Source organism: Pituophis catenifer, unplaced genomic scaffold (assembly GCF_029215685.1).
Source record: "Pituophis catenifer annectens isolate HBS135680 unplaced genomic scaffold, rPitCat1.0.hap2 SCAF_5, whole genome shotgun sequence".
Classification (NCBI taxonomy): domain Eukaryota; kingdom Metazoa; phylum Chordata; class Lepidosauria; order Squamata; family Colubridae; genus Pituophis; species Pituophis catenifer.
Window position 1 is genome coordinate 95691973 of NW_027256885.1, and position 24164 is coordinate 95716136.

The window sequence follows — 24164 nt, forward strand, 5'->3', positions numbered from 1 at the left end:
AGACAGAGGGGGGCAGGGAAGATGACCCCACCAAAGGCAACACGACACACAGAGGGAAATTGTTAATAGGCAAACACATTCACGATGACTGTGCACATTTGCTACATAGAAAATTGGGCCATGCCAGCTTCCCAGTCATCCAAAAAATGACAGAATGTACCAGTGATTTGAAAATAAAAAACTGCAAAAACTACTTAGAGTGTGCTGTATGTAAATCATCTAAGTTAAAAACCAAACCCAGACCTAGAAAAGCCACCCGTACCACCAATTCTATCTTCCACCTGGTACATATGGACATTGTGGGCCCCATGAAGCCCTCTATAAAATACAAAAGGAGATATTTTCTGACAATAGTAGACGACTACAGCCGCTATGGCTTTGTGTATACCATTAATCATAAAGACGAGGTATTCCAAAAATTTAAAGAGTTTTATAAGAGAGTGGAAACGCAACACAACACAAAGATAAGGCAAATAATGACAGATAGGGGGTCTGAGTTCTTATCGAGGGAATTCTCGAACTGGTCAAAGATGCACGGGATAATACACTACAAGACTTCTCCCTTTTCCGCGTTCCAAAATGGAGTCGTAGAGAAGAGGAATGGAGTCCTACAAACAATGATGAGATGCGCCCTAGAGGATGCGGGGTTAGGACAGCCATTCTGGGCGGAAGCTCTCAACTACTCAAATTATACACTGAACAGACTCTGGTCTAGCGTAATAGGGAAAACACCTTATGAGGTAATGTACAACCGAAAACCAAAGATTGCGCACCTGCACATATTTGGAGCCACGGCGGATGTGCACATCCCCAGGCAACTGAGGCGAAAAGGAGACAAGGTCTCCAGGAGATTAAGGTTCATGGGGTATGAATCAGGCACAAAAGGCTATAGATTCATTGACAGGGACAACAGATTCATCGTATCCAGAACAGCGGTGTTCCACGAGAACGCCAACTGGTCTAAGATACACCTCAGCGAGACACTCATCAGACAGGAAGACACAAATGAATCAAGGGACAAAAGCAAACCCATCACATTAGAAGCAAATACACAAGACAGACAAAGACCAAGACACCATGAGGTAGCCACCAAGGGGTGGAAGGAAGACCACCCCATCATCAAGGTAGACACGGTCACAGAGAAGGAGGCCAAATACATGCATGACACCGACACAAGACCCATGAGACCTATCAGACCCAACAGAAACAAAATGCCCAAGAGATTTGAAGATTATGTCATGTCCATTCACCCAAATAGAACAACACCCAACTCATATGAAGAAATCATTAGCCTGCCGCAGGTAGAGAGAGATAAGTGGGAGCAAGCTATGGAAAGGGAGATGGCTAGCCTGCGCGAACTGAACATATACACCCCCCCTAAGGTCCCAGCCGATAAGACACTCATAGGCATGAAGTGGGTTTTCAAAATCAAGGAACTCGAAGACAACAAGGCCCTCTACAAGGCTAGACTCGTAGCTCAGGGGTTCGCCCAAAGGTATCCAGACGACTACATGGATACCTACTCACCCACAGTTAGGGCGGAAAGTGTCAAAAGCGCCCTAGTAGTTGCATCTATCTTAGGCCTAGAAGTCTACCAATTTGACGTTCAAACCGCATACCTCCATGCGAAGTTAGACAAAGAAATATATGTCAGGGCACCCCCAGGGAAAGGCGCGAAAGAGGGAGTCACTTGGCTACTAAACAAAAGTTTGTACGGTCTAAGACAGTCCGGGAAAAGATGGTATGAATGCCTAGCCAAAACACTCAGGGACATGGGTTTTACCGCCACATCAGCAGACCTCTGCCTCTTCGCCAAGAGGGAGGGCACATCGGTCGAATACGCACTTGTTTACGTAGACGACATCCTGTACATGGGGCAGCACAAGCAAAATTGCAATACATTCGCCAGAGAACTGGGGAAACAATTCACACTCAAGACCCTAGGGAAAGTCAATAAGTATCTAGGAGTACAAATCGAGAAAACAGAGAACGGGTTCAAGGTTTCTCAAAAGGAGAAAATATTAGAACTTATACATAGATGCAACATGAGGGACGCTAAGCCATGCAAAACCCCCATGCAAACAGACTTCTTGAAACATATGCACGAAGAGGGGGAGTCATTTAAGGACAACACCTTGTATAGATCTGTCATTGGATCCCTCCTGTATATTGCCAATTGGACAAGGCCTGATATCAGCTTAGCTGTTAATTTATTATCCAGACATGTCAGTGAACCCAAGGTATACCACTGGGAAGGGGTGAAGCGAGTAATCAGGTACCTGAAACATAGCATAGACGTGTACCTATGCCTGGAACCATCCAAATCCAAAGAACCGGCGCTGACCTGCTATGCGGACGCTGACTGGGCAGGTGATACCAAGAGCAGGAAAAGCACATCAGGTTACGTGTTCCTCATCAATAACTGCCCGGTACACTGGTATACCGGCAAACAGAACCTGGTTGCCACATCCACGGCAGAAGCAGAGTACATCTGCCAATCAAAGGCAGCTAACAATTTAGTGTGGTTTGATGACCTGCTCTCTGAAATATGGACCGAACCGGCTTACCCTATAACTATCCACGAGGACAATAAAGCAGCCATAGACATCTCCAACGCAGAAGCAGTGGGTCAGAGGTCCAGACATATCGACATCAAGCATAAGCATGTCAGGCAGTTATCAAATGTAGGTTTCATTAGGGCCGTACATTGTGAAACCTCTGAGCAAGTCGCAGACATTCTAACGAAACCATTACCAAACAAGCAACACACATATCTCACATCAAAACTAGGGGTGACCATGCCGGGTACAGAATCAACCCCAAATGTTAGGCATTTAGAGGGGGATTTGTTACGAGTAAATGCCTAACTGTGTATACACCATTGCATAGACTGACCCACTGACCCCTCCTCCCTCACTTAGCCCTTCCCATGACCCCTCCTTACCTTGACTCCACCTCCTCCATATATAAGGCTGTGCACAGAAGTCCAGGACCAGTTCCAAATGAGTACCTAAAAAGAAAGAAATGGAGTAAATAAATACATTGAACTCAAAGCCTATCGTGTCTGTGATTATTGGGCAAGATCCTTGGAAAACTTACTTCTCATATACTTCCAAATCACTTATGTCTATTTTAAGGATCTTATTTAAATATTATGTTGTGGTCCGCCAGCAGCCTGCAGAGCTGGCAACGGAGTTGGACAGTGAGGAGGCTGGGGAGGACAATGGGCCAGTCCTGGAGTCAGGGGAAGGCCAGGATGAGGGCTTTGCGTTGGAGGCAGAGATAGGGCCAGGACCATCTGGGAGCAATGCACGGACTCCAGACCCTCCAGAGGCGGATAGCAGAGAGGCAGAGGAACAGGAGGAGCCTGTTCCTAGTGCACGTGTGCAAAGAGCTGCCAGAAGGCAAGAGACACTAAAGCAAAAATGAAGACTCGGGAGCCCTCCCAGAATGCTTAAAAGAGGAGCAACAGCTCTTGGGATCTTTGTAGGAAAGCAACGTTGCTACATTTGCTTCTTGTTAGTGTCTCTTGCTTCTGAACTTTTGCCAAGAAAAGCCTTTGTTAGAGTGCCAAAGTAGGCAAAGGTTGGTGATAAGGCCAAAGGACTGTTTATGAAGAATTTGTTTTGGACTTAATTTGGAGTAAGCTGAGAATGAAGTAATTCTCAGCTGTTCTTATAAAATATGTTGGTTTAGGACTGATTGTGTCTGGTAATCACTACTTGGGCCTAGATCACAACATATTAATGTTCTCCAGACAAGGGCAGAGTTGATTATTATTTATTCCAGTACAATTTCTATGATAATTGTTACTTTTTGTTTTAATAAACAAAGCTCCAACTGCTTCATATCCAACTGCAAGGATGGATATGAACTTCTGGATTATGCTATCTTGAAACATGTTTCAATGACATAATTTACCCTATAGATTAGATATACATAACTTTCTAGCATTTTAAATCATTCCTCTCTTTCCCACCCTGGATGAAATATATTTTGATGTTTAGCTTGATTGTGATTTTAACTATATGAGGCGAAGTTGGTTATCCCTTTGTTTTGAATGTTTTTGACACTAATAGATTCATAAAGATAAAATTTGGAATAGAAATTAAACTAAATCAAGCAAGAAATACTGTATTTAGATTTGAGTCCTTTCTTTATGGGATGGCTCTTACCTGTGGGATCTTATATATATTCAGAATGTTTGACATGAACTGACCAATGTAAGCATTATGTCCTGCAATCACAGATATTACATTGTCCTTGAGGTCACATTTGTAGTTTGGATTGAATCTTCCCTTTGTAGAGAGAAGCTCCAAGGTAGCCAGATAAATCCATCTTGCCAGAATATAGTTATTGGACATATGGATACCGAGGGTGATGTTTGGCAAGATCCTGGAATTCTCATTGATTTCTTTGATTGCAAATTCCAAAGCCAAGATGTGCTGGTAGTTTTGCATATAAAATCTGAAATGAGTTTTAGAACAACTGTAGCCAAATCTGGGATTGGCTGCATTCTAATTGTATCACACAAGTTTAGATTCTGCAGGCCACAAGCACTGATACAGGTGGATGCACTAGCATCACAGAAACAATTTGTTTAAAATATTCAAGAAAGAGGTCAAAGCAGTATAACAATCCATATGCATTCAGGCAGCCCAATTGCAAAATGCAATAAACATCAATAATTAGTGGGTTTTTTTCTTAATTTGAAGGTCTATATTTAATTTTACTTCCTACCCTAATATTCTACTTCACTTATTCAATACACTAGAAATTTCTGTGGAATTTTGGATATAATATCTGCATGTAGGACTAACTGCAATCATGCACACCTTAACATATCGCTTGTATGAAGCAATGCTTTGCAGGCATTTATTTCATTTGAACTTCATCGAGTTATAGCCATATGAAAAAGGTGTATTAAAATTAAACTGATACCTGCTAGAATGGTACCAAAGCCATACAAATAAAAACACATTGGAAAATAACTTGCGTAAGAGATGGAAATTGAAGCAATATTATTGAGAAATATTAGTGCAGGATAGGCAATTTAACATTCGCCCTCCATCCTAATTCAGTCATGTCATAGACTTTAACTATTTTCTGTATTTGCATTACTTAAAAACAGGAATTCCATACATGAAATCATCAACCAGTTCATCAGATGGACTTCTTCTGAATGTTACTTCATCAGACATCATGTAAATTTGAGACGAAATGCCCGCAATGACCAAATCTTCTGAATGATATTGCTTTTGCTTAATAAAAGGCTGATTTCCTACAGAACATTTACCAAGGGTTGTATCAGCTTCTACATAGAAGGACAATATTGCTACAGATGCAAAGAATAATATCATTTTGCAGACCAATTCATGTCTCAGCTGTCTGTTCAATCCCTTAGAATTAGGCATTTGAAATAGGACAGCCTGAGATACAGTGTTCCATGAGGCTGCTTTAAAGTAGAGGTTTACTTTTTTAAAAATCAGAATGACAGGAGTTTGTCCTCTAGCTGTACCCTTGGAGAAAAAAGAATATTGCATCTTTATTGCTGTTGAAATACTGTACATTACTTCTATTTTTTTCTCTAACTCCTTAGAGATTGAAAATAAAAATGTATAATTGATAATGATTATACAGATCTAGACATGCTCAAAGCAACTTGTGATTTACAGGGTATTGTAACCTGGAATTAAAGACAAAACAATAGTGACGGGGGGACAGAAAGAACTAAATGAGAAATGTAAAAAGTTTTGTTCTCAGACTATTGACTCTGGAGGGCCATGATTTACAACTGGGTTGACATGCCTTCTTGTGGCATGAGAAAAGCAAGACCCATGGTTACTTTCAAAGACATTACATAAAGAATGCAGTATTGTTATTATGGGAGAAAATTAGAGAACATTATTTGAGGATACCAGTTTGGCTTTCAATCGACCCAAATGTCATTAACATGGGAAATATTGTTAGATATAAAGATATTGTCAGGTATGCTTCCTTCAGTATCCAGGAAAGAAAACCCCAAACTCAAGCATTTTGAAGAATTTGGTACTTTTACTGAATATGAAAAGATTAACAACCCAGGAAAAGCTGGAAGTGAGCAAAACGCGCGAAATGCATCTACTAAGCTTCTTCCCCCCCTCGTGTTTATATTTTCTCAGCCAATCTAAAGGTCTTCCAAAGGTCAGGTGGCAACATGTCTGGCAGCGTCATCCATCAGGAATGTCGAGACAGTTGGTCAGCCATCCCCTTCTGAAATCCAGTTTCGATTCCCACGAAGTCCCCTCCTACAAAGACAAACCCCCTCCTGCTCTCTTCCCCCCCTTTGCTCCATACCTAATCCCTCCCCATTTCTTATGGCAGCTAAAGCAGAAAAGCTGAGGCTGACATTCGGCCCCTCTTGCAGAAGAGACGTTAGTCCTAAATAAAAAGAAAGAAGAGAAAGAGAAACAGAATACATACAATGATTAGGGTTTATCAGGGTATTTGGCATAGAACTGTTGTACTTTCTTGGGAGCTCGGACATCCCGTTTATTTACCCATTCAGCCTGAGATAGTGGAAAATGTTTCCAGGCAATCAGATATTGGACTTTACCATGGTGTTTTCTAGAGTCCAAGATTTCCTTAACCTCAAAATGTTGCTCCCCTTCTATGAGGATGGGAATTGGAGGGTTGCTATGATCAACCCTTAGGGGAGATGAGTGTTCAGGTTTCAATAAACTAACATGAAATACAGGATGTATCCGTCTCAATGTTTTTGGTAATTCCAATTCAACTGTCACTGGATTTATCAGTCTAATCACACGGAATGGTCCTACATACTTAGGCCCCAGCTTTTTAGATCTCTGGGTGGTTTGTAAGTATTTGGTAGACAAATAGACTTTATCCCCCACTTTATAAATGTGAGCTGGGGACCTTTTCTTATCGGCTTGTGCCTTATGAGCTCGGTGTGCCTCATCTAATGCCTTCCGAGTCACTGTCCAGGTGCTCCTTAGTTGTTCCATCCAATCTATCAAGGAGGGATTTTGGGGATCATCTTGAGGTAACTCGGGAATGGGTACAAAATCCTGGCCCGATGCAACCTTAAAAGGGGTGAATCCGGTGCTACTGTGTACAGAATTGTTATACGCCACTTCTGCAAATGGCAACAAGTCTACCCAATTGTCCTGTTGGTAATTCACGTAACACCTAAGGTATTGTTCGAGCACCCCATTGGTTCTTTCACAAGCGCCATTTGTCTGAGGGTGGTGACTGGAACTCAACCCCTGTGCGGAGCCTATCAATCTTAAAAATTCTCTCCAGAAACTGGAAGTAAATTGCACACCCCTGTCAGAAATTATTCTTTTCGGAGACCCATGTAGTCGGTAAATCTGCCGAATAAATAATTTTGCGAGGGTTTTTGCTGAAGGGATCTTTGAGCAAGGTATGAAATGTACTTGTTTGGAAAACAAATCAGTTACTACCCAAATGACAGTGCAGCCCTCACTGTCGGGTAAGTCCACAATAAAATCCATAGATATTTCCTTCCATGGGGCGTTCGGTCTAGCCACACTTTGCAGTAATCCAGGGGATTTTCCTGGAGGTCTTTTAGCCGAGGCACATACTGGACAGCTAGCCACATATGCCTGTATGTCCTTTTTTAGTGCAGGCCACCAAAACTGTCTCTTAACAAGATGTAAAGTTTTGACAAACGCAAAGTGTCCTGCGGCTTTGGCATCATGCGCATATTTCAATACGGTTGGTCTTAATGTGGTCGGAACATACAATTTTGATCCAACCCAAGCTAGTCCGTCGCGAAGTGTGCATTCATTCGAGTGGATTTTAAACCACTCGTCAGCTTTTAGCGCTTCTCGTAACTTTTCGAGTAAATCCCCTGAAAGTTCTGGATCGGTTTTACTCTGCGCTCTGGTAGTGACAGGTGTTGCCAATTGCGTTAAGGGGATCATTGGTTGAACCACTTCCTTCTTTATGCTGTTGTACTGTGGTAATCTGGAAAGTGCGTCCGCCATGAAATTTTTCCCCCCAGGAAGGTAACGTAAAGTGAAATTGAAACGCTTGAAATGTTGGGCCCAGCGTGCCTGTTTGGGTGACAATTTGCGTGGTGTTTTTAATGCTTCTAGATTCTTATGGTCAGTCCACACCTCGAAAGGGTGTTTCGCCCCTTCTAAAAATTGTCTCCATGTTAACAGCGCCCATCTAACTGCAAACGCTTCCTTCTCCTATATGGCCCATCTCCTTTCTGTCTCAGATAGTTTACGGGATGTGTAAGCACAGGGTTGTAATATTCCATTCTCATTCTTTTGCAAGAGTATTGCTCCTACGGCAACGTCGCTAGCATCCGCTTGTACTACAAAAGGTTGTTCTATGTCGGGGTGTTTGAGCACAGGTTCAGCTGCAAACAACCGTTTCAGTTTTTCGAAAGCGGCCTGACAGTCCATAGTCCATTCTAGTGGTTTCGAGGGTTTGGGTTTTACTTCCCCTTTGGTTTTGAGCAAGTTTGTAATTGGCAGTGCGATTTTTGCGAAAGAGGGGATAAATTGTCTATAAAAATTAGCAAACCCTAAGAAACTCTGTAACTGTTTACGGGTGCATGGTGCGGCCCATTCCATTACTGCCCGGACCTTTTCCGGGTCCATCTCTATTCCCTCATGCGATATACGATATCCAAGATAGTCGATTTTGTCTTGATGGAATTCACATTTAGAAAGTTTGGCATAGAGTTCAGCTGCTCTGAGTTTATTCAAGACCGCTCAAACCAATCTTATATGGTCGGCCATGTTGTCAGAATAAATTAGAATATCGTCCAAATAGACCAACACCCCCTTATATAGATGCTCATGCAACACTTCGTTGATCAACTGCATGAATACGGCCGGGGGCCCCTGTAGTCCAAAAGGGAGTACTCTAAATTGGAAACACCCCAGTGGGCAATTAAATGCTGTCTTCCATTCATCTCCCTCTTTTATTCTCACTCGGTAGTATGCCTCTCTTAAATCAAGTTTGGTAAAAAAATTTCCCTTTCCTAAATGGGCCAACATGTCCTTCATAAGTGGGAGGGGATAGACATTTTCCACGCAAATGGCGTTCATGTTTCTATAATCAACAACTAATCTGAAGGATCCATCTTTCTTTTCGCGGAACATTACTGGCGCTGCTACCTTGGGTTTGGCTCGTTCGATAAATCCCCGTTCTAAGTTTTTGTCAATAAAATTTCGCAATTCCTCCAATTCTCGAGGTGTCATGGGGTATATTTTTGGTTTGGGAAGCTTCACCCCTGGGAGTATTTCAATGGTGCAGTCAGTGGCCCTGTGGGGAGGCAGAGCATCAGATGCTTTTTCACTAAACACTTCCTTGAGGTCCCAATATTCCTTCGGAATTTTCTCTTCTCCCTCAATATAGTTAATGGCTACTGCGGCCCCTTCTGGTCTTATGTCGTCCCTTAGGGAGGGGCCTTCCTTTTCCGGAGTTGGTTCTGCCGTACGGATGCGCAGGACCCCCGTTTTCCAATTTACTCGTGGGTTCCATTTACGAAGCCAGGGCAGTCCTAGAATCAGGGGCCTTTCCATGCCAGGTGCTACGATAAAACTGAGCTTCTCTATATGATTCCCCAACTGTAGTTCAAGGGGTTCGGTCATAAAATTAGCTGGGCCCCCTCCTGCAATCGACCCATCTAATTGACAAAATGCAATGGGTCTTTTTAAAGTTTTCAGTCTCAGTCCCATTTCCTCCACTACTTTGGGGCTAATTATGCACCTAGTGCACCCCGAGTCCAACAGGGCTAACAATTGCGCGTGAGTTCCTGTGGAGGGCACCCTTACTTCTACGGGGATGAGTAAGGGTTCTTCCGTGTGACTCACCCGTTCGTCGGTGTCCGAGTCGGAGTCCGTCTCGCTGTCGTCATCGTTGGTCGGAGTTCCCAACTCACGCTGGTTCCGGGGAGTGAACTCAACGACTTCTCCTTTCAGGGCGGTGCCGCGGGTTTTGGCGGGTATTTTATCGCTTTTCTTTTGGCTGGCCCCGGTGGCTTTTGGCAGTGGTTTGGAGAAACATTCGGCCGCCCGGTGACCCTCCTTCCCACATTTGAAACAGGTGAAGGGCTTTGACTTGGGTTTGAATTCGGTCTTCCCGCCAGTCATCTTGGCCGCCCCCTTACGGTAGAAAGAGGATGACTGGTCCCCCATCCGCCTTCCTCGGAGTTCGCTCCGTTTCAGCTCGATCTCCACATCCTCAGCTACTATGTACCATCTATCCAAATCATCGGGGACCCCCATGCTCCTGCAATCTCGATATATCTCTTCATTCAATCCATCCTTGAAACTCTCCCAAAGAGCCATTTCTGACCAGCCTGTCATATAAGGTGCCAGTTCACGAAACTCTTGGATATACTCTGCCACCGGCCTCCGGCCCTGCTGAATGCTCTTCATTCTGAGTCTCGCCTTTCGTTCAGCTAAATGGTCTTCAAAACGCCTTCTAAGGGCCCTCATGAACTGGTTGTAATTTCTCAGCAGGAGGGAGTTGTTATTGTGGAGAACCACCATCCACTCAGCCGCCACTCCCTCTAGGGCATTCGCAACGCTTCTGACTTTAGCCGCCTCCGTTTCGTAGTCCTCCCCCCAATCCTGCATGTGGTTCCACACTTGGGTCAGGAAAAATCCCAAGGTTTTAGGATTTCCATCAAACTTCCCAGGAAGGGGGGGGGGATTTTTGGCTTTTTACGTCTGCGGGGGGGGCCTGCAGGGCTGGGGTTCTCTGGCCGGCTGCATCTCTTCCTCGAGCTGCCGAAGCCTGGGATGTTCCCTCCTCAAACTCTTCCTCTCCCCCGCAGGCTGTCTCTTCGGCCTCCCCCCTGGGGTCTGCTTTCCCCTTCTCCACAGGAGTTTCAAAAGACTCACGGTTTTTTCTGCTTTCTTCCACATCACGGATAAGCTGCAAGGCTTGATCTATCATGAGACGTTCCTTCTGCTGTTGCATCCACACTGCCTCCCTTTTTCGGGGTCTGGAAGTCGTCACTCCCCGGGGATTCTCCCCCCAGTCCGGCAGTCTCCCCACTCCTTTGGACCATCTAGCTTCCTCCGGTTCCAAACGGAGTTTTTCCAGCCATTCTGCAGTTTCTCTTTCCGACTGGAGGGCGGTTGAACTCGCTGCCCCCATCTTCCCTTCTTCATCACTCCCTCGATCTGACATACTTTGGATTTTCAGTCCCCTCGGGTTTTGTCCGGGATGACTGGGATGACTTCCAGCTTAATGTCAGGTATGCTTCCTTCAGTATCCAGGAAAGAAAACCCCAAACTCAAGCATTTTGAAGAATTTGGTACTTTTACTGAATATGAAAAGATTAACAACCCAGGAAAAGCTGGAAGTGAGCAAAACGCGCGAAATGCATCTACTAAGCTTCTTCCCCCCCTCGTGTTTATATTTTCTCAGCCAATCTAAAGGTCTTCCAAAGGTCAGGTGGCAACACGTCTGGCAGCGTCATCCATCAGGAATGTCGAGACAGTTGGTCAGCCATCCCCTTCTGAAATCCAGTTTCGATTCCCACGAAGTCCCCTCCTACAAAGACAAACCCCCTCCTGCTCTCTTCCCCCCCTTTGCTCCATACCTAATCCCTCCTCGTTTCTTATGGCAGCTAAAGCAGAAAAGCTGAGGCTGACAGATATTTTGAATGAAAAGGGGGAACTTAAAACTAAACAAGAGCTGAGTGATCAAGGGATCCACATGGCACGGTATTCACAGAAATGTGCAGAAATGAATAGATTAACACTTGCTCTAAAGGAGAAAGAACAAACTGAATATTATATGACATGGGAGTTATTTTATGAATGTTTGGAAAACAAAAATAGAAGTTAGACATAAATGGAGATCAGTGAAATATAGAAAACATGTTAAGATAGAGAAGCAAACAATATGATGATTCTTACTAAAATAACTATTAAGATTATTATATTTAATATTATTATATTCTTATTAGAAGATATGTTAATACAGAGAAATGAATAGATATATTATGTGCATTATTTTTGTAAGATTACAGAATCAGTATCAATGTAATGAATACTGTTGTAAATTTTGATTGTTATTGCAGAGAGATTTTTTTACCCAGATGACATTCTGTTTAATGGAAGATGGAATGTTTAAGTCAAAATATTAAAAAGAAAAATTAAAGTAAAAAGTTTTGTTCTCCAGTATCTGCAGTTGGCTTCCAAATGAGAAAACAGCTGAATTCAAATGTAAATTTCAATCATGATTAATTAAACTCCTCCTCCTCCTCCTCCTCCTCCTCCTCCTCCTCCTCCTCCTCCTCCTCCTCCTCCTCCTCCTCCTCCTCCTCCTCCTTTCCTTGTCAACTCTTAAAATAGGTTGGGTGAATCTGAAAACAGTAACTGTGAGAATGACCTTAGAGTCCTAATGGATGATCACTTAAATATGAGCTAGCAGTGTGCGGCAGCAGGCAAAGAAATTGTTCGTTGTTTAAAAAGCTAAATGTTTGTTGTATAAAGAAGCATAAAATTGGTTGCAGGACTTGGGTTTGGCTCATCTAGAGAAAACGATTAGGGAGGACATGGTAGCAGTATTCCAGTATTTGAGAGGTTGCCACAAAGGGAGGGGGGGTGTCAATTTATTTTCTAAAGCATCAGAAGGCAGGACAAGAAACAATGGATGGAAACTAATCAAGGAGAGAAGCAATTTAGAACCAAGGAGAAATTTCCTGACAGTTAGAACAATTAATCAATGGAACAACTTGCCTTCAGAGAGCCTGTAGTACAGTGGACTAAAGCACTGTTATTAACATCTGCTGCTTGCAATTACTGCAAATTCAAATCTCACCAGGCTCAAGGTTGACTCAGCCTTCCATCCTTTCAAAGGTAGGTGAAATGAGGACCAGATTGTGGGGGCAATAAGTTGACTTTGTATAAATATACAAAAGTATGAAGGCTATTGCTTAACGCATTGTAAGCCGCCCTGAGTCTCCGAAGAAGGGCGGCATATAAATTAAAGCAAAAAAAAAAAAAAAAGAAGAAGTTGTGAATGCTCCAACACTGGAAGTTTTTAAGAAGATGTTGGATAACCATTTGTCTGAAGTGGTGTAGGGTTTCCTGCCTAAGCAGGGGGTTGGACTAGAAGACTTCCAAGGTCCCTTCCAACTCTGTTATTCTATTCTATTCTATTCTATTCTATTCTATTCTATTCTATTCTATTCTATTCTGTTCTGTTCTGTTCTGTTCTGTTCTGTTCTGTTCTGTTCTGTGCTGTGCTGTGCTGTGCTGTGCTGTGCTGTGCTGTGCTGTGCTGTGCTGTGCTGTGCTGTGCTATGCTATGCTATGCTATGCTATGCTATGCTATTCTATAGAATGCCACTTCTGTATATTTATTTTATTTATTTTATTTATTAAATTTTTATACCACCCCCTCTCCCGAAGGACTCGGGGCGGTGAACAGCCAGAATTAAAAACACACAATACAAATATTAAAATACATTAAAATGAAATTAAATTATCTTTGGCTTCTCCAATTTAAAACCCCTTACCCATAAAATTCCCCAATTAAAAATTTTTTTAACCCAGCCCGGCTTGCTGAAATAAAAAAGTCTTCAGGACCCGGCGGAAGGTCCGGAGGTCCGGGATTAGTCGTATCCCTGGGGGTAGCTCGTTCCAGAGGGCGGGTGCCCCCACAGAGAAGGCTCTTCCCCGGGGGGTTGCCAGCCGACATTGCCTGACAGACGGCACCCTGAGGAGGCCCTCTCTGTGGGAGCGTGTTGGCCGGTGGGAGGTTATCGGAGGCAGAAGGTGGTCTCGTAAGTAACCAGGTCCTAAGCCATGGAGCGCTTTGAAGATGAGAACCAACACCTTGAAGCGCACTTGGAAGACCACTGGAAGCCAATGCAGCTCGCGCAGGAGAGGTGTCACGTGGGAGCGCCATGTCGCCCCCATAAGTACCCGCGTGGCCACATTCTGCACCAGTTGGAGCCTCTGAGTGCTCCTCAAGGGGAGCCCCATGTAGAGAGCGTTGCAGTAGTCGAGGCAGGAAGTGACGAGGGCATGAGTGACCGTGCATAGGGAGTCACGATCCAGAAAGGGGCGCAACTGGCGTATCAGGCGAACCTGATAGAAAGCCCCCCTGGCCACGGCCGTCATATGCTCTTCTAAAGACAGCCGTGCATCCAGAAGGACACCCAAGTTGCGCGCCCTCTCTGTGGGGGCCAATGTCTTGCCCCCAATAGTCAGCGATGGCACCAGCTGACTATATCGGGACGCCGGCAGCCACAGCCACTCAGTCTTGGAGGGATTCAGTCGGAGCCTGTTCCTCCCCATCCAGACCCGTACAGCCTCCAGGCACCGGGACATCACTTCAAGGGCATCGTTGGGGTGGTCTGGGGTGGAGATGTACATCTGGGTGTCATCAGCGTACAGATGGCATTGCACCCCAAAACCACAGATGATCTCGCCCAGCGGCTTCACATAAATGTTGAACAGGAGAGGCGAGAGGACCGACCCTTGTGGCACCCCACAAACCAAGTGCCTTGAGGTCGACCTCTGCCCTCCAGCCAACACAGACTGCGACCGGTCGGAGTGATAGGAGGAGAACCACCGTAAGACAGTGCCTCCCACTCCCAACCCTTCCAACCGGCACAGCATGATATCATGGTCGATGGTATCAAAAGCCGCTGAGAGGTCTAATAGGACCAGAACAGAGGAGCAACCTCTGTCCCGAGCCCTCCAGAGATCATCAACCAACGCGACCAATGCCGTTTCCGTGCTGTACCCGGGCCTGAAGCCAGACTGGAATGGATCTAGATAGACGGTTTCATCCAGGTACTGCGGGAGCTGTCGCGCAACCACACTCTCAACAACCTTCGCCAAGAAGCAAAGGTTGGAAACTGGACGATAGTTTGCTAAAACAGCTGGGTCCAGCTGTTTTGTGAAGTATATTGGTTATACTTCATCACATGGCAACCAAAGAGCCCACCTAGCAGACTCATCTAACTGTTGAAGAGGAACCAAGACAGTATGAATACTGCAGAACATCACATCACAGGAACCCAGGGCAGGATCTCTCCCCAAATCACCACTGACTGGAATGTACCCGAGGGAAAAGGTGGCAAAGCAGCATAACAATGCTGCCCATTCTAATCATGTGAGTTGATACAGAAGGGTAGAATGGTTGCTTGTTTTGAAAAGCACATTGATCAAAAAAACGGGGGGCTGACCTCAAAGACCTAAGGATCTATCCATTTCTTCAGGTTCCATGGGTTCAAAGGATTCCCAGTTATTGGGGCAAGACTCCTCCAAAGGCATCACCCACCACCACCACCTGGACCTGAAATAAGGCTGACTGCAGCCGTGAACATATTTCAGCAAGATGCAAATTTGATTTGAAGTCTCATCTTTGAATCTTATTCCAAATAGTGAACAGTGCTTCAGATGAACCATGCAGCAGGAACAACCCCCATGTCCCCCTGAAACCCATCCATATCCAGATCAGTAAACATGGGGTAGAACAATCTAATGGGCACATTCTCCCTGAAGTGGATAATGGTAGTAGAGAATCTCATAGTAATAAGGGCATGAGCTGATTATGATAAGGGAATCACAAAGATAGCCCTCAATTTCAGATCAGAGAGCTACAGGAATACCAGATCCAGTGTGTGGCTATTACCCTATTCAGGCTCTGGATGACCTGGATTAGACCTATGACTGTCATGATGTCTTTTGACTTCTGACCCTCATTGTACCCCACTCTTAAAGAAGGCTGATTGAAGTCTCTCATGGAGACGTGAAATGGATTCAACTAATCAGAGATAGAAGTTGCTCTTAGTAAATCATTAAATGAGGGGAAAGGGTTTTCAGAGCACTAGCCAGTCCCATAGCTGTGTGCTCCTTTATGCCCACAAGCAAGGCTGCTGAGCCTTCTTTTCATGCCTTTCCAGAGATCAGGAGGGTCCACCTCACTTATGGGCTTGGAGCAACAATAGAGAAGGCTCTATTCCTGGATTCCACCAGTATTAATCTTTTGGCTGAAAGAATCCCCAACAACAATTTCCCTGCCTGATATGATGGGACTGTCAGCTTTGGAAGGCATATTAACACCAGAAGCTTCCACACTGCCACCTTCTTGTGCTTGGGAAAGTAGGAGGGGGATTTAGTAGAGGGAATGTAGTTAGACATAATAGCATTCTTCTTTTTGGTCAAGGTCATGGTGTTCCTGCATCTGTAGGAGGAGTGGTTGAAGTGTTGGCTCAAGTTGGGACGGATGGTGATTGGGCCATGTGATGGACTGATGGGTGCAGGGGCTGGATTTGGGGTTTTGATTTACTGAGGGAAAACCTGGAACTCACAGATTTGGGTTTTCCCAGATGTGCCAGTATACCCACTCTAATAAATAGGAACTTTGAGAAAATGCCTGTCTCAGAGTTTTTAATTGGAGTTGGGTTGTTCTGGAATGCTGACAGGGAGAGGCAATGGGATGGTAACCTTAGGTAATCTTAGGTAACCATGCTCTATGCCAAGTTACACACTGCAATGTCCCACAATCATACGATTGTCATCTGCAACCTTCGAGAAGCAAAATCAATGGGGAAGTGAGTGGGAAGTTACAAATTGAAATCACAAGACCACAGAATGCTGCCACTTCTCAGGATTGTTCTAACAATGGTAACTGGGAGTGCCAGAAATACTGTGACGTAAATTGAGCGCATCTCTTAGATCTTGGTCCCAATTAATTTCAGTGAGTGAGATTACCTAGATTTTCTTCCTCAAGCACATGCTTGAACAGAAATAAGACATGAAGGAAAATATTAGAGGCCATTTTTCAAACTTTGTCAACTTCTGATTCAGATTGAACCTAAATATTTATCACTGAGATAAAAACCTCTGCAGGTCATGCACTCTGCAATCCTGTGCTAGGATGAAACATCAGGTCCCAGGTTAGAAAACATTCAAGATGACAAAGAAACAACTAATGAGAAGCAAGAAAAGGAGACTGACAATAAAGAAGAAGACAAAGACAAGGAGATTGATTATGGAAAATTAAATGATTATGTGGGTAGTAATAATAAAAAGGAGAACTTTAAAAATTACATTGGGATTAACAATGGAAGAAATAGAAAAAGGGGAAAGAAACAAACAAAGAAAAGAGGGTGGAATAGAAAGGATATAAAAAATTTAAATGATTGCACTAGGATTATCAGTGAGAAAATTGTCACAAGTAAATGCCTTATTCTCAAATGGGGAAAATGTACATACACAGGGTATCAGGGGTTAATTTATTCTTCCTTCCTTAATATATTCATATGTAACCACTCCCATCCTTTACTCCGCCTCATTGATATAAAAGGGGATGTATGCACCTCCTTCCTTGCTTCTATCTACAATCATTCAGAGAATATAGAATGCCTAATGTAAATAAATAGTGCTTTGTTTAAATACTTTGATCCTGAATTATTATTGAGTCTGATCCTTAAAAATACGCAACAATCTGGTAGCAGAGGATGGTTGGACTGACTCAATAAAAATTAGATATGCCTAAGAGAGAAAACTCCAGAAACAAAAGAGAAAGACCCAACACCAGGGCACATAATAAAGAGATGGAAACGGATCAAGAAATGATCGATGAATCCACAACTATAATAACAAAAGAATCTGAAGACTGCGCTACAGACAACGAAGAGATAATCGATGAAACTGATGACCAAGAAGAAAACGAGATAGAAAACAACGAACTCAGATCAGAGATACTGAGACTATTGAAAAGCCAAAAAGATGACGAAAATCTCATCGCGAACCTCCAAGACATCATAAAAAACAGCGGAGCAGCGAGAGAAAAACACATCGTAACAGATGACTCTAAAGAACTAAAAATGGTGAGCGAATTGCCTATAGATAAGAATATAATGAAAAGGAAGACTAACGGTCCAGCACAAAATTTTGAATGGCAGCCATCTTGGTTTCAACAGACCACTAAGATGAGCGAAGCAGAGCCAATCAGAAAACAGAATTCAAAATGTCTGGCGCCAAAAGCCCTACATAGTGTAAAAAGTAAAAAAGGAAAAATCTACTCTTCAGAAGAATCTGATACAGACATCGAAGAAACTTCAATCGAACTACAAATAGAATCAGCAATGAGAACTCTATTTGCAACATTCGGCCCAAATTTAAAAATCACAAAAGAACCAACGAAAGCTGGCGATCAAAGAATAAAGAAAAAGCAAGCAAGCAAGCAAACGTCTCGGAATCTACCCGCTTCTATCCAAACGGCGAGAGCACCTACGCCTGAGCCCAGAGAACCCTGTAAATACTCCCCCACGCCGCAGACGATTCCAGGGACCAGAGACCTCAACAAGAACAACTTCAGCGAAAAGAAGCAAGCGCCAGTCGTCACCTGGACACCCAAGATCGAGCCGGAGACCGAGTCATCGGAGGAAGAACACTACGAGGGAGCTACAGCAACGAGAACCTCTCCCGACAGCTTCAGAAGCGAAATGAGCAACGCGCATGCGCAAACACATGCAGACAACTACGGAGGACATGAAGAACAGAGAGAACCATTCAGACTCGTTGCAAGCATACCTACACCATTCTGCAACTATCAACATTTACAAGATCATGGACAACCTCTAGTTGTAAGTAATGGAACAAATAATATTGGGAACTTGCCCAATGATTTCCCAAAACTGAGAATAGATGGTATTAATTTACAGGAATGGTGTCAACAACTTCAGGTTGTTTTTCTAAAAGAGAACTTATTATTTTTTATAACTAACCCCCCCAAAAGGCCTTGGACTCTAAAATTGGACTGTCTGCACCACAGAGTATTCTACTTATTAATATCTAGTATATCTCCTGCTATGTATCATAAGCATAACTTGACTGTCTCAGAGATTATTCACTGCATGTTTAAATTGTTTCATAGTGAAAGTGTAACAACCACTACAAGAATGTCTAAAGATTTCTTCTCAGCTAGGATAAAATCTGGGGTTACTGTAAGTGAACATTTAATATCTCTAAACAAAATCAGAGCAGAACTACATTTAAGGGGAGAGATAATTTCAGATCAAACAATGAAAAGTGTCATCATTAATTCATTAGACCCATCGTGGGATAATTACATATCACATTTAGACACAATTAATTTGGGATACTTATCCATAGAAAATTTATCGAATAAGCTAATAGCTGAAGATAATTTAAGAAGAAGCCGCTGTAATACACACATAGAACATAGACAAAGTAAGAGAGTGGTATTTCAAGAAAAATATCGAGAATCAATTGAATGTTATAATTGTGGATCCAAAGAACATTGTAGAAGAGATTGTCCTAAATTTCTTAGAGAAAGACAAAAACATGACTATAGAAGCAGATATCATAACAGACAATCGTCTATTGATAGACATAGATATAGAAACTCACCTAATTTTAGAGAGCATAGAGGGGGCAGAGATAATTCAAAAGATAGAAAGTCTGGATCATTAAATGGATTAGATAAACATAATATAACTAACACACAGGATTCAAGGGATAATTCTTGGCTCATTGATTCTGGGGCAACTAATCACACAACACATGACAAAAAAATACTATCTTCCTTTATAGAAGATAAATTTGTAATTAAGGTAGCCAATCAAGAAAAGGTCCAAGTTATTGGAAGAGGAAATGTAAACTTACCCGGTCTAGGGAAAATAGAGGGGGTACTATTAATACCAGAAATACCTCATAACATACTTAGTGCAATAAAACTAAGTAGAGATTCTGACATAAATATAGTATTCTCAAAAGGAAAAGCAACACTAGAGAAAAACAAAGCAAATTTGGGTAGTGTGGTTATCAAAGGGGGTCTACCATATTTAGTCACAGAAGAAAAATGGCTACACAATATTGATTCAAACATGGAAGATGACACTAACATAGAAAATGAAGACAATAGCAATAGTGATAATGAGGAACATGAAACAAATCACAATCACAGAAACACATCTATTAATGACACACTCAATAACAAAAAACCTACGATTGGAAAACCAATCCACGATGAATGTGCACACATATTACATAGAAAGTTGGGACATGCTAGTTTTCCTGTAGTACAAAAAATGATTGAATATGCTGAAGGTGTTAAAATAAAAAATTGTAAAAATTATTTGGAATGCTCAGTATGTAAGTCCTCAAAACTCAGAACTAATCCCAAGCCAAAAAAGGCAACAAGATCAACTAATCAAATTTTTGATCTGGTACATATGGATCTAGTTGGTCCATTAACCCCATCAATCACATATAGAAAACGATATTTTCTAACTATTGTAGATGACTATAGTCGTTATGGATTTGTCTATACTTTGAAACATAAAGATGAAACATTTCAAAAATTTAAAGAGTTTTACAAACGTGTAGAAACACAACATAATATTAAAATAAAACAAATCATGACAGACAGGGGATCTGAATTCATGTCAAAAGAATTCTCCCAATGGCTAAAAAACAAAGGAATGCTACACTTCACATCTAGCCCTTTCTCTGCATTCCAAAATGGAGTGGTAGAAAGAAAGAATTCGACACTATAAACCATGATTAGATGCACATTAGAAGATGCTGGCTTAGGAAAACAATTCTGGTCAGAAGCATTACTATATTCCAATTATACTCAAAACAGAACTTGGTCCAGCATCGTAAACAAAACGCCATATGAACTAATGTATAATAGAAAACCCAAAATAACACACATGCACATTTTTGGAGTCACAGCGGATGTACACATACCAAAACAACTGAGGCATAAAGGAGAAAACGTATCCAGAAGACTTAGATTCATGGGATACGAAACAGGCACAAAAGGGTACAGATTTATTGATAATAACAACAGATTCATAATTTCTAGAACAGCTGTATTTCATGAACAGGCCAATTGGTCTAAAATACATCTTAATGAGATATTCCCAACTACAAAAACAGACGCTGAACATCAAAACAAAATAGATAGAGAAGAACTCAATCACAATGCACATGAAAACAAAAATAAAACATGGACAAATAGTCACCCCAGAATAAAAACAGATTCATTAACAAAAAAGGAAGCAAGATATCTACACGATAACGATAGCAAACCAGAAAAAACAATCAGATGTAACAGAAATCAGGTGCCAAGTAAATATAAGGATTACATAATGCACTTGAATAATGAAACATCAACACCTAACACATACGAGGAAGTATTAAAGCTCCCCATTGAAGAAAGAAAAAAATGGGAATCAGCTATGGCCAAAGAGATGGACAGTTTGCGAAAGTTAAATGTATTTACACCTACTCCTGCACCTAAGGACAAAACTATTATAGGCACCAGGTGGATATTCAAAATTAAAAATCTGGAAGAAGGCAACACATTATATAAAGCTAGATTAGTTGCACAAGGTTATACCCAAAAATATCCTGAGGATTACACAGACACATACTCTCCCACAGTAAGGACTGAGAGTGTTAAAACAGCTTTAGTCATAGCATCTGCACTTAATCTTGATGTCTTTCAATATGACATACAGACAGCGTATTTACACGCAAAGCTCGATAAAGAGATATATGTAAGAGCACCTCATAGCCAATACACAAACAAAAATGAAACTTGGTTATTGAATAAAAGTTTGTACGGACTAAAACAATCTGGCAAACGTTGGTATGAATGTTTAGTCAACGTACTCAAAACTATGAATTTCAATGCCACAACTGCTGACAATTGTTTCTTTGTTAAAAAGGAAGGTGACTCATTGGAATTTGTGTTAATTTATGTGGATGACATTTTATATATCGGTAAACATAAAGAGAAAAGAGATACATTTGTAACAAAACTAAATGAACATTTTTCTTTAAAAACATTAGGAAAAGTAAACAAATATCTTGGAGTTCAAATCAATAAAACTAAAAAAGGATTTAAACTTTCTCAAAAAGATAAAATTATAGAACTCCTGAACAAATGTAATTTGAATGATGCCAAAACTTGTGATACTCCAATGCAAGCCGATTTCTTAAGAAACATGGATGAATCATCCCCTGAATTTAAAGATAATACACTTTACAGATCAGTTATTGGTTCCCTTTTGTATATATCTAATTGGACTAGACCTGATATTGCTTTACCCCTCAATCTGTTATCCAGATATGTTGGTAAACCTTTAATGTATCACTGGGAAGCCATTAAACGAATATTAAGGTATTTGAAGCACACCTTAGACTTCTGCCTACTACTAGAACCCAATAATATTAAAGAGCCCATCCTCACTTGTTACGCTGATGCGGATTGGGCAGGTGATACTAAATGCAGAAAAAGTACCTCAGGTTATATATTCTTCCTTAATAATTGTCCTGTCTACTGGTATACTGGAAAACAAGATCTAGTAGCCACATCAACAACCGAGGCAGAATATGTTTGTTTATCTAAAGCCTCCAATAATCTAGTATGGTTTAATGATTTATTATCAGATGTTTGGAAAAATCCTTCATTACCATTTATCATACATGAAGATAACAAAGCTGCTATTGAGATATCTAGATCTGATGCCATTGGTCAAAGGTCCAGACATATAGATATCAAATTCCAACATGTAAGGCAATTATCTCAAGATGGTTTCATTAAGGCCATTCATTGCGAAACTTCAGAACAAATAGCTGATATATTGACTAAGCCTTTGCAATCTAAACAACATAAATATTTAACTTCAAAACTACAAGTCTTATATTGTTCCGAATCTGAATGTAATTATTGTTGTATATCGAATCGGCATTTAGAGGGGGATTTGTCACAAGTAAATGCCTTATTCTCAAATGGGGAAAATGTACATACACAGGGTATCAGGGGTTAATTTATTCTTCCTTCCTTAATATATTCATATGTAACCACTCCCATCCTTTACTCCGCCTCATTGATATAAAAGGGGATGTATGCACCTCCTTCCTTGCTTCTATCTACAATCATTCAGAGAATATAGAATGCCTAATGTAAATAAATAGTGCTTTGTTTAAATACTTTGATCCTGAATTATTATTGAGTCTGATCCTTAAAAATACGCAACAAAAATAAGAAAAAGGGAAAAGGGATGGAAAATAAAGGGAAAGACACAGCAAAATAGAAGAGTTTATGACCCTAAAAAACAAAATGATTATACTGGGATTAACAGTGGAAAGATAAGAAAGAAGGAAAAGAGAGTTCAGGATTTTAAAGTACAAAAGAAAAGAAGGGGAAATAAAAATAAAATAAAAGATAAAAAGGGAGAAAGAAATGGAAGAGGAATATGGGGTAAATGAAATGAATACTAGAGAAAAGATGAAATTGTATTTTTAATGAAGTGATTTTACACTATATGGATGTATTATGAATGTAATAATTGGAATATCTTTAATTAATGAAGGGGACTGTAATAACTGAATACTTTTAATTACATATTTGGAAATTAACTGAATAAGAAAAGAAAGCTGAATTGTAAATATTGATGTATAGAAAGAGCAGACCGCTGTGTATAGCTGAAAAGAAAAGTGATATTTTTCTTTTTTGTGTTATTTTTTGTTGTATGTATATGTTTGATTTTTAATGTGTTTTTAATGTTTTTAAAATAAAAAACTTTTTATAAAAAAAGAAAAAGAAGATGAAAAAAAGAAAGAAAAGAAAGCTGAAATGATATTGGATTATGAGTTAATTAGATATATTTAACTGGTTTTTATAAAAATGTTGAAGTGTACTATTTGGAACAGTTGATAAAGAAAAAATATTTGAGATTGGAACAAGAGAATTTAAGAAAATAATTGGGAATTGTATTATGTTGTATGAATTTAAATTTAGGGATATTGGAGTAAGATTGACACTTAATTGATTTTTTATTGAATATGTTTAACTAATTAGTGAAATTATGATAAATGGATTATTTTTAAACTAAGAGAGAAGAATATAAATAATTGATGAAGTAATAGAATAAATGCTGTGAGAAAAATTGAACATATAAAATTGTGTTAAAGATGAACAAAAATCTGTACAAATTTAAAACCGGGCCAATATTCTGTTCAGAAAAGATGTATTGTATGTTTGTTTGTGTGTTTAAAAAAAAATAAAAAAAACTTTACCCCCCCCCCAAAAAAAAAAAAAAAGACTGAATAGTCTTGCGCAGGACCACTCTTACCCATCTGGTTTGAAATTTT

At 41.0% G+C, this 24164-nt stretch overlaps 1 protein-coding gene across 1 annotated transcript in view; it reads left to right on the top strand.

Moving 5' to 3' along the window:
• The first annotated feature begins 743 nt into the window (after nucleotides 1-743).
• Nucleotides 744-24164, top strand: part of LOC139317743 (vomeronasal type-2 receptor 26-like) — a 42869-nt gene continuing 19448 nt past the window's right edge. Inside the window, exons 1-2 of the mRNA XM_070944811.1 lie at nucleotides 744-1082; nucleotides 18308-18439. Of these exons, the coding sequence (XP_070800912.1) occupies nucleotides 744-1082; nucleotides 18308-18439 (471 nt within the window). The remainder of the gene's footprint in view (nucleotides 1083-18307; nucleotides 18440-24164) is intronic.